Source organism: Leptopilina boulardi, unplaced genomic scaffold (genome assembly GCF_019393585.1).
Source record: "Leptopilina boulardi isolate dan_hultmark-lab unplaced genomic scaffold, ZJU_Lbou_2.1 LbouV2_371, whole genome shotgun sequence".
NCBI lineage: Eukaryota > Metazoa > Arthropoda > Insecta > Hymenoptera > Figitidae > Leptopilina > Leptopilina boulardi.
Window position 1 is genome coordinate 4069091 of NW_026137942.1, and position 12633 is coordinate 4081723.

Sequence of the window (12633 nt, forward strand, 5' to 3'; positions counted from 1 at the left end):
TTTTTGACCATAACTTAAAACCCAAGAAGCACGTAATATATTCTCAATATCAAGGTAATATTATATGTGAGATTCGTAATATAACGCTGTAATATTACAGTAATCTTACAGTGATCTTAAAATGTCCGCCTCAAGGTAATATTACCGGGAATATTACTGTAATATTAACGGTAATATTACAGTAATATTACAGACTGATTTGAGTTATTCATAAGCATAAAAAACGTAAATATATTATAAGTCAATTTGGCTTGTTGGTAAAACTCTGGACTCGTGTGCTTTGAGTTCGGGGTTCGATTCCCTGGATGGGTAGATTTTTTTCGTAAAGAAATGTTCCCTATAATATTACTGTAATATTCTCTTGTAATATTACCTTAATATTACGGCCGTAATATTATACCGGTATAATATTACTGAAATATTACTGTAATATTACCTTAATATTAGCGCCTAATATTACAGTAACATTACCGGTAATATTACCTTGAGGCGGACATTTTAAGATCACTGTAAGATTACTGTAATATTACAACGTTATATTACGAATCTTACATGTAATATTACCTTGATATTGAGGTTATATTACGTGCTGCTTGGGAATAAATTTATTGACACCAATGCATGTTTATCCCTAGTTTTGTAGAGTTTTTCAAGACGCATCTTTTGACCTATTAGCAAACATTTCCCTGTTATTCTATTCAGAGTTATTATTATTTGAAAATTTTGAAACATTGACATTTTTGCATTATTTGCTTAAAAATCTTTTGGTAACTTAAAAATAATCATAACCAACTTAGAAAATATTGAAAAACAATTCGACTGACCTATTTGTGAACCTTTTAATTATATTATAATTATCCTAAATTTATCACGAAAAATCTCCATGAGGAAGCCAAGTCTTCATTGAATGAATACAAATAGTACATTTCTCATGAGATAGCAATTCATACTTCAATTTGTTTTATAATTAAGGCCAGGTCCAAATGAGGCAGCGCCATCTATATTGAATTTAAAATTTTGGAAAATTTTCAACAGCCTTTTCTTGAAAACAAGAAGGTAAAATGATTTTTCCTTTATGGATAATTGATTATTGGCAAGATATACACCAGCTAAAACTTTTTTTGAGTTAAAATAATAAAAAAAATTTCATGTCAATAAATTAAATATCAGCACTTTTTTCACAAAAACTGTAACAGTACTTTCTCAGAAATTACAATCAAAAATGGAATTTCCATTTGGAAAATTAATAAACGCTAAAAAATACACGACCTAAGATTTACCAATCACGAAAATAACAAAAAAAAGTATTTTAACATAACATATTTTACTCATTATGACAGCCGTTTGGCAGGTCATATATGTCACCAGACGTTTCGCGGTTTTGCCGAAAGGAGGAGATTGGCACTGTTGCTATCACCTGAAATACATAATCTACCAAACGGCTGTCACAATCAGTAAAGCAGTATCAATATGTTAAATATTTAATAAAATTTTTTTTGTTATTTTCGTGATTGGTAAATCTTAGGTCGTGTATTTTTTAGCGTTTATTAATTTTCCAAATGGAAATTGCATTTTTGATTGTAATTTCTGAGAAAGTACTGTTACAGTTTTTGTGAAAAAAGTGCTCATATTTAATTTATTGACATGAAATTTTTTTTATTATTTTAACTAAAAAAAAGTTTTAGCTGGTGTATATCTTGTCAATAATCAATTATCCATAAAGGAAAAAGCATTTTACCATCTTGTTTTCAAGAAAAGGCTGTTAAAAATTTTCCAAAATTTTAGTATCAATGTAGATGGCGCTGCCTCACTTGGACCTGGCCTTAATATGATAAAAAGTTAACAAAACAGTCGATAATCTGGGTCAGAAATAATTATGACACTTTTTCTATGCATTGGAATTTTGCCGTAGCAGCTAATTTAATTATTCGTGAAGAATAAGTACGTCAAATAAATAATTTGACTTATAAATATTTAAAAAGATAGTAGAACAGTGGAAAAATATAGGTCAGAAATAATTTTGACAATTTTTCTGTGCCATAGATATTTACCGTTTCAGCTAATTTAATTATTTGTAAAGAAAAACTACGCCAAATAAAATATTTGATTTTTGTAAGAATTAAAAACGTATACATGTAACAGTAGAGTCTAAAATCTTTGTCAGAAATAAGATTCGATTGGTCGGTTTTTTATCAGGAATTTGGTCGTTAATCTGATAGTTGAGTATAGGGATGGAAAAGTCGACTTCGACTTTAGTCGAAAGTCGACTTTCGATACTGAAAAGTCGACTTTTCGCGGTCGACTTTGATTCGGTCGAAGTCGATGAAATTCGATCTTCGTCGGTCGACTTCTCGACTTTCTGTCAACATAAAAAACAACTGACACGTGATAAACACCCCAAGAAGCACGTAATATATCCTCAATATCAAGGTAATATTACACGTGAGATTCGTAATATAACGCTGTAATATTACAGTGATCTTAAAATGTCCGCCTCAAGGTAATATTACCGGGAATATTACTGTAATATTAACGGTAATATTACAGTAATATTACAGACTGATTTGAGTTATTCATAAGCATAAAAAACGTAAATATATTATAAGTCAATTTGGCTTGTTGGTAAAACTCTGGACTCGTGTGCTTTGAGTTCGGGGTTCGATTCCCTGGATGGGTAGATTTTTTTCGTAAAGAAATGTTCCCTATAATATTACTGTAATATTCTCTTGTAATATTACCTTAATATTACGGCCGTAATATTATACCGGTATAATATTACTGAAATATTACTGTAATATTACCTTAATATTAGCGCCTAATATTACAGTAACATTACCGGTAATATTACCTTGAGGCGGACATTTTAAGATCACTGTAAGATTACTGTAATATTACAACGTTATATTACGAATCTTACATGTAATATTACCTTGATATTGAGGTTATATTACGTGCTTCTTGGGACGCATGACGACACTGTGGACTAACGGTTTTCGGGACGTTATATATTATTTTTCGTACATTGTGTTGCACGACATTATTTTTAATTAAATATTAAGCACATGGGTCCTAGTGCTGTTTGGATTTATTTTTCAAAAATTGGTGATGGCAGTAAAGTGCAGTGTACAGAATGTAAAAAGGAAATGTGTTTTAATAAGAATATTTAAATAATATTTAATAACAATAATTTCGATTGAATTATAATTATAATTAGATGATAAAGAATTATTTTAATATTTTAAAATAGAATGTTTTTACCATTAATGTAGAAATATAATCAATTACATTAAAAATGTTTATTCTGGATTTTTCCTTTCATAGTTAAGTATTACTTATTGTAATTAAATTTAAATTCATCAAATTAGATTTTTCTTAAAAAAATGATTCAGAGATAATTATTTATAAGTTATAAATGAATATTCTTAAAAAAAATATGATTTCAAAAAAAGTCGATAAAAAGTCGACTTTGTTTACAAAGTCGACTTCGGTCGACTTTAAAAAGTCGAAAGACTTAAAGTCGATTGTAAAGTCGAAAGTCGACTTTTCGTTTCCCCTTTCCATCCCTAGTTAAGTATATAGATTTATTGTTAAATAAACGAAGCTGATGTACGCAATGTTTATATAAACGATTTTTAAAGAAATAATTTTTTAAAATGAAAAACTCTATAACTTTTTGCCTAAACAATATTTCTTGTAGTTTTCATTAATCATCAAATTATAAAAAAATATTTTTTAGGCAAAAAATTATAGAATTTTTTATTTTAAAAAATTATTTCTTTAAAAATCGTTTATATAAACGTTGCGTTCTTCAGCTTCGTTTAAAGAAGTCGTTTTCGACTTACTAATTATATTAAAATGATTGTGAAGATGAAAGAATATAAATTTTAGAAAATTCTGATAGAATATTGTGAAGTTTAGTGTCATTTTTAAATATTTTGAGAAACTAATTGTGGGATTTGATTACGGCAAATTTACGGTAAAATCATGTGTGGTCAGATTTTTTTTATCCTTTCATTTACAGTGGTTGCACTGCTAACTTGATATCAAGTTAGCAGTGCAACCTGTTTTTTTAAAAAATCATAAACAGCAAAATTGGGAATTTCACGAATAATTAGCGGCAAATTCTCCAATATGAGATTTTTGATTTTACGAAAGTTGTTTTTCTAACTTGATACACCTCAAGTTGGAAACTGTTTTAAATTAATTAAATGTTTTGAAAAATTAAGAAAATTTTAATTAATTTTTGGTGTAACATATACTTTATATATACGAATCGATTCGTTACAATGCAAGGAATACAATTATTTTATGTATTAACTTGAATTTAAATAAACACAAAATTTGTTAGCTAAAATAGGAATTTTTGGTTTTTTTAATTTTCATTAATTCTTTAAATTTAAATCAAATCTATACTTTATATATACCAATCGATTCGTCTTGACGTAAAGAAGACGATTTTATTATATATAACCTTAAATTTTTCTATTTAAAAATTTTTTCAATTAAAAAAAAATTTTGTAAAAAAGACGATAAAATTTTTTTTTGGGGGTATTTTTAAAAATCCTCTGGTAATTTTTCAGAGATTAATATAATAAATAAGCCTACCAAATTTTATCAAAATCCATTAAAACCTGTTAAAGATATCGTGTTCACAAAAAAGACATATACACCCCAAGTTTCCTAAAGATTTATTTGAAATGTACGGAATATTTAATTGCAATGTTCAGTGAAAATTGTGTAAAGATTTAAATGTCCAACTTAAATAAATGTTTAGCGCGAAACTTTCCTGAACATTTATTTAATCAGGACATTTTAACACAATTTTCACTAAACTTTACAATTAAATATTCCGAACATTTCAAATAAATCTTTAGGAAAGTTTCGGTGCTGTGCGGGCATACACACATACATACATCCGGACAATTGATCAGGATCTCATGTAACATGTTTCTATATAGAGGAAAATTTGTTTTTACCATTTTTAAAAATTTTATAAACGAAAAGACTACAAAGCTTCTTCCACGAAGAAGCAAAAAAATTAAATTCTTTAATTCTGTCAATTTTTTTACCCTTTTTTGGAAAAAAGTAGCATTTAGTAACTTTTTGCCAAAATTAGTATTAAAAAAGTAGCCTTGACCAAAAAAGTAAAAAACTATGTCACTTCCAAGCCTGAAAATATCTCCAGAAGCTTCTGAACTCAAAAAAATTCATATCTGAAATGTACTTTTTATGTACTTAGAATTCAATGTGTACTATAGCGCGCAAACTTTAAAGCCAGACGTCGTTTGTTCCAAGCGTTGATTGGTCGTGCGAACCTGCGCGGATCATGGCACAAATTGTAGCAAATTTTTGGTCACGTGGCTTTTCGGAGTTTTGGTCGTGTTAATGTTTACGTATTTCAAACGTGGTTATGCTATACTCAATCACATTTTATTAATAGTAATAAATCTTACCTTAAATAAGGTGGACGATTATCCCAAAATGTACGAAACCGTAGACCGTCAGCTACAAAAATTAAAATTCTTTTCGCTGGTCCATTTTCGGTAACTGATATTCTTGACAAATTTTGTATTATTGGAGAATGAAAATTGATATCCAAGACACCCCATAAAAGAATTAAATGTATAATTAATGCAAAAATTCCCCAACTACTAATCACTTTGTACTTTCTTCCAGACAAGTACATTGCGCTCATTTTAACATTAATATTCTTCTTAAATGACTTTTGACATAGCCGAGTGTCAAAACTGTACGTTAATATCAAACAATGTTTTCATTTTTCTTTGATTTGACAGGTGCCGGATAAGCACCAGGGATGAGTACGTAACATACTTCATAAGTGCTTCTATTCAACTTCACACCTGAACAAGTGGGGGAAAATTCAAGATGGACGCATGCCGGATGACGGCTTTAGGGCTCTGTCATAGTGAGCAGATTAGCAGAATAGATTTTAAAAGCGCATGTATACCTCACCGATCCCGAGTATACTTCTGTCGTGTACCATTGGAGTAAAAGAGACAGAAATATCTTTTGTCTCTTTTACTCCAATGGTACACGACAGAAGTATACTCGGGATCGGTGAGGTATACAAGCGCCTTAACCAATGAAAATGGAGTCTCTTACGGCAAATATTACAAAAGGAAATTTTGCAGCTTGTGTTTTACATTTTGCATTGTGCAAAATAGAATATTTCTCTTCTACGTTTACATGTGGAAAGAAAATGGTTATGACGTAATAGTAAGGTAATTTTTTGATTGTTTCAAAAAAATACATTCATTACGTCATAACCATTTTGGTTGGTTTCCATTGGCCCCACACTCGCCATTTGTCATAATTCTCGTCAACTACCGCACTCTGCTCTAGTAAAAATTTAGTAACTTTATAGTAACTTTTAATTTCAACAATAAAGTCACTAAATTTTTACTAGAACAGAGTGAGGTAGTTGACGAGAATTATGACAAATGGCGATTAGGGGCAATAGAAACCAACCTATTGGCAGTGATGGGTACGTATAATACATGACGTATAATACGTGGTTTTCTACGTGTATAATACTACGTATATTACGTGCCAAGTTTTCTACACGATGTATTGGCGAAGCAAAATGATGGAGTCGCCGCCCTGGTGAATGGCGGGAGAACTAGAGTTAGTGGAAAAAATTCAAATAATGTATGGGAAAAAGATTAATTATTTAAATAATTAATTCACTAATTGTTATGTCACCCTAAATATTGTAGAATTGTACAATGTAGTTTTTAATTTATCCTATAGAAAAGAAATCTTTCAAAAAAAGCTTATCCTTTTTAAATTATAGCGCGTTGTTCACGATCAGTACAAACATACATATATATGTATACATACACGAGCTATGACGTCTAAATATTTACATTTCTGCGTTACAGTCAGATGTTTACAAATTATTTTTTGAGTAGTATATGTATAATGATTAAAAATATTAGTCTTGCAAACATTTTTAAATTTGCAGGAGGTTTAAAACGCCCATTGAAAGAAGGAGAACAAATATTAATAAACAAACGTATTATTCAATGTGGCTTTGAAAGTCGTGTAAGTGACAAAATGAAAATTGTTTCTCTTTGTATGTCTTCTTGTCGAGATAAAACAACTTGTTACAAAGTGGTAATCACAATTAAAAAAAAAAGTATGATACCTTATTGCTCTTGTATAGCTGGAGCAAATGGTAAATGCAAGCACGTATTTGGAACTTTGATGTATATAAATCGGTCAGTTGGGAAGAAAAATTTATTAAAATGATTTGCCAAAAAGACAGTAACTTTGAAAATTTTACAAAATAAATAAAATTTTTCAACAATTCTAATTCTTTTAATGAGTGTAATTGTTAGATGTAAATTGTGGAATTTTTTCATATACATATGAAGAAGAATTTTCAAAGTGTCTTTTGATATATGTATTTTATATTGCTTTTTTTCATTTTTTCATGCCAAATTTTATTTATATATACATATATATGTTCCAGTATAGGGCTAGAGAACTTGCCGAATTTAAGTTGTACCGATTTACAACAAAATTGGGGTAAATGGAAAAAGAAGGCAAATTTTGTTACGGGTGTATCCATAAATAATTTATGTCACTATCAAAAAAAGCAGACAATCGTAAAAATGACACAAGATCTGGAAGACGATATTCTACAATCGCTACTTTCGGGTATAAAATTAATAAATTAGACTTTGCATAAGAAAAGGTGAAGTTTAATAATACTCGAAATTCTAACTATTCATTATAAGTATATTTTATTTTTTACAAAGTTGTTTTCAGTCACATTCATTTTGAGACGGTGAATGTATCTACTTTTTTTATTATTACAAACGAAAGCTTCACGTTTTTTATATAAATATCTAGAGTTTTACAAAAAATTTAATGTTACATATGAAAGAAACTTTGAGTTATAGTTAGAAAATAAACTTAAGTAACTTAAAACTACTTAACTTAAAAAAAATGTTAAGGACGTTTATACCCGAAATGCAGACCTTCAGAAAAAAATTAAAATTGTTTTTAAAAAGTAAAAATATTATTAATTTTTTTAAGAATAAAGGTCAATTTTCTAGAAAAATATTAATTATTTACACATTATTCAAGTAATCAAAACATTTTTCATATCGCTTTTTGCCGATTTTTTAAAAATGATTCGATTTGAATCAATGATTGCTTATTTTTCAGAAAATGATTCTTTACAAATTTACCGTTTTGAAAATATAGTCATTTGTTCAAAAAGAGTGAAATATTTTTGAAACAAATTACTATTATTTTCTATAGAGAAAATAAACCATCATTGATTCAAATCGAATCATTTTTAAAAAATCGGCAAAAAGCGATATGAAAATGTTTTGATTACTTGAATAATGTTTAAATAATTAAATTTTTTTCTAGAAAATTGACATTTATTCTTTCAGAAAATAATAATAATATTTCTACTTTTTAAATAACAATTGTAAATTTTTTTCTAAAAATCTGCTTTTCTAGAATAAACGTCCTTAATAACTTGGAAAGTATATCAATTCTTCCAAGATATATATTCAATGTTATTTATGTATTTAAAAATTTTCAAAACTCAATGTATCAACATTTTCAAAAACTTTAACATTTTAATTTTTTTTTGAAAAAATAACATTAAATTTTTTAATAAAAGTGCAATTTTGGTTATTTTATTTTTTATATGTTGCTGCTTATAGGAGTACCACTATGTGAGGCAGCAATACATATGGCTCGAGTGAGAGAAACCAGTAAAAAATTAAATTTACCGAGGGTTTAATGCAATATAAGTTTTTAAAAATTTCTCAAATTTTAAAGTTTTATACTTTTTATTTTTTAGAAATGTTTTTAATATGCAGAATACACTTAACAATAAAAATGAAATTTAAGATAAAAAAAAAACGAAAAAACTTTTTTCCTATTAAAACTTGTCTTCTTTTAATATCGGAGGTGAAAGGTTTACAAGTCCACAGATAACACGCATTATTTCAGGACTCCAAGAAACTACATCCCAACTTAAGGGACCTTTCAAAATTTTGAAAATTTTTAAACGTTGAATCGATCTTTCTACATGTACTCTCGCTGAAGCAATTTTTTGATTTAAATTCGCTTCCTGTGGTGAGAATTGTACAACAATTTTACTCTTAGAGCAGGGCATAATTAATTTAATTTTACGCTTTTTACACTCATTTTGGATTAACACACCTTTATCGCACATTACACTATCTTCATCAGGAATCAATTTATCAAGAATACCAGATTCAACAATTATTTGTTTATCGGAGGCACGTCCTGCATATGAATCACTGACGAAAGATATTAGACCTGATGGAGTTATTCCTACAATAAATTTAACAGTATGTCCACTTTTATACTGTGAATAAGTCGCGATTCTACATTTTAAACATTTTCTTTTTTGAATGGGTATTTCGGTTCCGTCAAAAATAACTCGTGTCGATGGAAAAAATTTGAAGCATTTTGGCATATTTTCTAAAATTTCATCTTTTGGAGGCCATCGAATAAGAGGCGACAAACACGCACTTAGTAATCCAAGCATGGTATAGAATTCATTTCTGCATGTTTGGCGAGATACCCTAAAAAGAATGGCTAAACAAGCGAAACTTAAATTTAACTTCAACTTTGCTAAAGTTAAAATAATTTGGTCTTTTAAATTCAATTTGGAAGTCGCTTTTCCCATTTGATTTGTTTTCTTCACTTTTTCTATTGAAGATTTTAAATAGGCGAAATTATCGAAGGATGTTACACCTGAGACAGTATTTAATTTAGTGTCTGTGTCTAAGAAATCGGAAAAAATGAAGCTTTCTTGTACTTGGAGAGACTTGTCGCAAGTTTCCTTTTCCGTTTGAACTTCTTTGTCAAACATAACTTTTTCAATTGTCTTCATATTACGCGTAATTATTCTTGTACCTTGACACATACTACACTTTTGCACTTGAATTTCCATAGACTTTTCAATGTTATCATTCACCTTCAACTCTGTATGCATTTCAACATCGACTATATCTTCATCATCTCTATGGAGACGTTGCAGTTTATGCAAATTCAAAAACCTAAACAGTGTGAAAAATTCAATTAAAAACAAATAAAAAATAATTTAATTTTTCAGTGTTATTTATTTATTCAGGTAAGTAAAAAAGTGAAAAAAATAGAGTAATAAAAAAGTTAAATAATATTTTATTTAACTAAAAATCATATACAGGATCATTTAGGGTAATTGGAAACAGAATTTCTAATGTTCACCAATAACGTAACCGCAATTTTCAATTTTTAAGCCTGAGATTGAAATATTGATGTCGAAAATATTTATTTGTATGTAAATTAAGCTCAAAAATCTTTCGTTTCTAATTACCCTAACTGACCCTACAGTTCTAATGAAAAATATGATTTTTCAAATTGTACTCTACAAAATAAAATTATCGATAAAAGAACGAATCATTAAAAAAAGAATAATTTGTAAGTTTTGCTTTCTATTTTTCAAACACTTTTATATATATATATATAAGTATTTTTTATTTATAATTTTCATTTTAAATTTAATCAAAAAACTTTATTAATAACATATGGAAAATAAATATTATACCTCTTAGAGTTATTACGTTTCATTACTCGCATCTCTCTTTCCTTCATTGTGTTTTGATTTTTTATTTTTTGTGTAATTAAAGTAACAGGTAAATATAATGAAGGAACTACATTTTTCTTTAAATCTCTTCTGAATCCATTGGCATCTTTAAAATAAATATTGTAGTGATTAGTAAAATATTTGCATAAAATTTCGATGAAAGACTTACTTCCTTTTAATTTACTAAATATAAAAGGTAACTTTAATTTTTGACTTACTAATAAAATAATCCTGCTTTAGAAAATGTTTACTACACACCAGTGTGTGTTTTGTGATACTTTCGCTTTTCATTTTTAATATTTTTAACCACTGCTTTTTTTGACGTTCATTTTTTGGAAACTTGTGAAAACTTATGTTTTCAGTTATACTCTCCTTGACTTCGCACTGAGGTACGTAACACATTCTACGTTTCCTTGTAGACATTTTCATTTTCTTTTTAACAAATATGAGCAAAAATCACCAATTTGTTATTTATTAACAATTACAAAACTTTTGTAATCAAAGCAAAGGAACATAAACTAAGTTAAGTCGTTTAGAGTGATTCTATGCATATATGATATACATATATATGTATGTTTGTACTGATCGTGAACAACGCGCTATAATTTAAAAAGGATAAGCTTTTTTTGAAAGATTTCTTTTCTATAGGATAAATTAAAAACTACATTGTACAATTCTACAATATTTAGGGTGACATAACAATTAGTGAATTAATTATTTAAATAATTAATCTTTTTTCCATACATTATTTGAATTTTTTCCACTAACTCTAGTTCTCCCGCCATTCACCAGGGCGGCGACTCCATCATTTTGCTTCGCCAATATTACATTTGATCACGTGATTTAAGAGCGGCAATTTTAAATTCTTCATTAAAATACATCATTCATTACACTCTCCCAGGGCAAACCCTCTTTAAAAGATTTTCTTTTACTTTTTCTGACCATTTCTATTTTATTTTAAGACTTTAATTTAAATAGAATGATAAGAAAAATTCGTTATTGCAAAAATCAGAGGATCATATATAGATGTCAAAATGTCAGTGGTTTTCTACATGGTTTTATACATTTTATACATATATTACGTCGAAAACGTATTATACGTACAAAACTTCGTGTGACGCGTCACAACCCATCACTGCCTATTGGGATCTGAAATCATAGGGAATCATGAGAAAAATAACCCACTTGTGGTAGCCATATTGGTTTTTATCTCTTTCTTTAGCATATATTAGAGAAAGACGAAATGAAAACTTGGCCACCACAATAAGGCTATCACCAGGTGGCGTATCGCAGTATTTCATATCCCAAGGCCCTTTCCGAATTGGTATTTTTAGCGAATACTTGATAAAGTGTATACTCGGGAAGTATGCAATGTCCTTGTTTTTCCGTGCGAAAAAAAAGGGACTGCATACTTCCCGAGTATACACTTTATCAAGTATTCGCTAAAAATACCAATTCGGAAACAGCCCATTTGTTATAATTTTCGTCAACTATCGCACCCTGCTCTAGTAAAAATTTAGTAACTTTATAGTAATTTTTAATTTTAACAATAAAGTTACTAAATTATCACTAAAACAGGGTGTGGTAATTGACGAAAATTATGACAAATGGCGAGTGGGGACAATAGAAACCAACCAAACCATGAGTGCAAGAGAGATAGGTAGTCTAGCTATCTCTTTTGCACTCATGGTTTTTTTGGACTTCTTGTCTTTTGTGCCTATTCTGTATTCACCTTTAGGATGTTTTCGGAAATTGCTGTGATTAGCTGGTTCATCAGCATGTTTATCCTGATTAGGTAATTTTTTACTGTTAGCTAAGGGTACGGTCACACTATCTCATGCATGCACTGTGCATGCATGCAGAAACATTTGGCCGGTCACAGTTCACCGAAATTTAGTGAATGTTTAGTAACTTTCTAGTAATTTTCCAAAAATTTCTGTTGTAACCAGAAAGTTACTAAACATTCACTAAATTTCGGTGAACTG

The 12633-nt window shown here is 28.7% G+C and overlaps 3 protein-coding genes across 4 annotated transcripts in view; 1 reads left to right on the plus strand and 2 right to left on the minus strand.

Annotated features, from left to right (window-relative positions):
* Positions 1 to 5831, minus strand: part of LOC127287588 (GPI ethanolamine phosphate transferase 1) — a 64969-nt gene extending 59138 nt beyond the window's left edge. The window contains exon 1 of one of the 2 annotated variants that reach the window (XM_051314593.1): positions 5454 to 5831. In XM_051314593.1, coding sequence (XP_051170550.1) covers positions 5454 to 5695 — 242 coding nt within the window. In that variant the 5' untranslated portion in view covers positions 5696 to 5831. The remainder of the gene's footprint in view (positions 1 to 5453) is intronic. The other variant, XM_051314594.1, reaches the window with a different exon arrangement.
* Positions 5832 to 6835: 1004 nt separating this feature from the next.
* LOC127287591 (uncharacterized) lies at positions 6836 to 8841 on the plus strand. The gene is made up of 3 exons (XM_051314598.1): positions 6836 to 7241; positions 7496 to 7683; positions 8709 to 8841. The coding sequence occupies exons 1-3, from the start codon at positions 6907 to 6909 to the stop codon at positions 8786 to 8788; spliced, it is 603 nt and encodes a 200-aa protein (XP_051170555.1). The 5' UTR covers positions 6836 to 6906; the 3' UTR covers positions 8789 to 8841.
* LOC127287590 (uncharacterized) lies at positions 8365 to 11200 on the minus strand. The gene is made up of 3 exons (XM_051314597.1): positions 10867 to 11200; positions 10610 to 10754; positions 8365 to 10079 (listed from the first exon to the last, which is right to left on the minus strand). Exons 1-3 carry the CDS (start codon positions 11075 to 11077, stop codon positions 8930 to 8932), a joined length of 1506 nt encoding a protein of 501 aa, XP_051170554.1. The 5' UTR covers positions 11078 to 11200; the 3' UTR covers positions 8365 to 8929.
* Positions 11201 to 12633: the final 1433 nt, after the last annotated feature.

What these genes read in the sequence shown, in the direction of transcription:
- LOC127287590 (XM_051314597.1), bottom strand. Translation starts at nt 11,077, where the DNA reads ATGAAAATGTCTACAAGGAAACGTAGAATGTGTTACGTACCTCAGTGC. An exon ending in AAAGCAGGATTATTTTATTA is followed by an intron (nt 10,755 to 10,866) that starts GTAAGTCAAAAA and finishes TTTATTTTAAAG; the next exon opens with ATGCCAATGGATTCAGAAGA. An exon ending in AAACGTAATAACTCTAAGAG is followed by an intron (nt 10,080 to 10,609) that starts GTATAATATTTA and finishes CACACTGTTTAG; the next exon opens with GTTTTTGAATTTGCATAAAC.
- LOC127287591 (XM_051314598.1), top strand. Translation starts at nt 6,907, where the DNA reads ATGTTTACAAATTATTTTTTGAGTAGTATATGTATAATGATTAAAAAT. An exon ending in ACTTTGATGTATATAAATCG is followed by an intron (nt 7,242 to 7,495) that starts GTCAGTTGGGAA and finishes TATATGTTCCAG; the next exon opens with TATAGGGCTAGAGAACTTGC. An exon ending in TCTACAATCGCTACTTTCGG is followed by an intron (nt 7,684 to 8,708) that starts GTATAAAATTAA and finishes TGCTGCTTATAG; the next exon opens with GAGTACCACTATGTGAGGCA.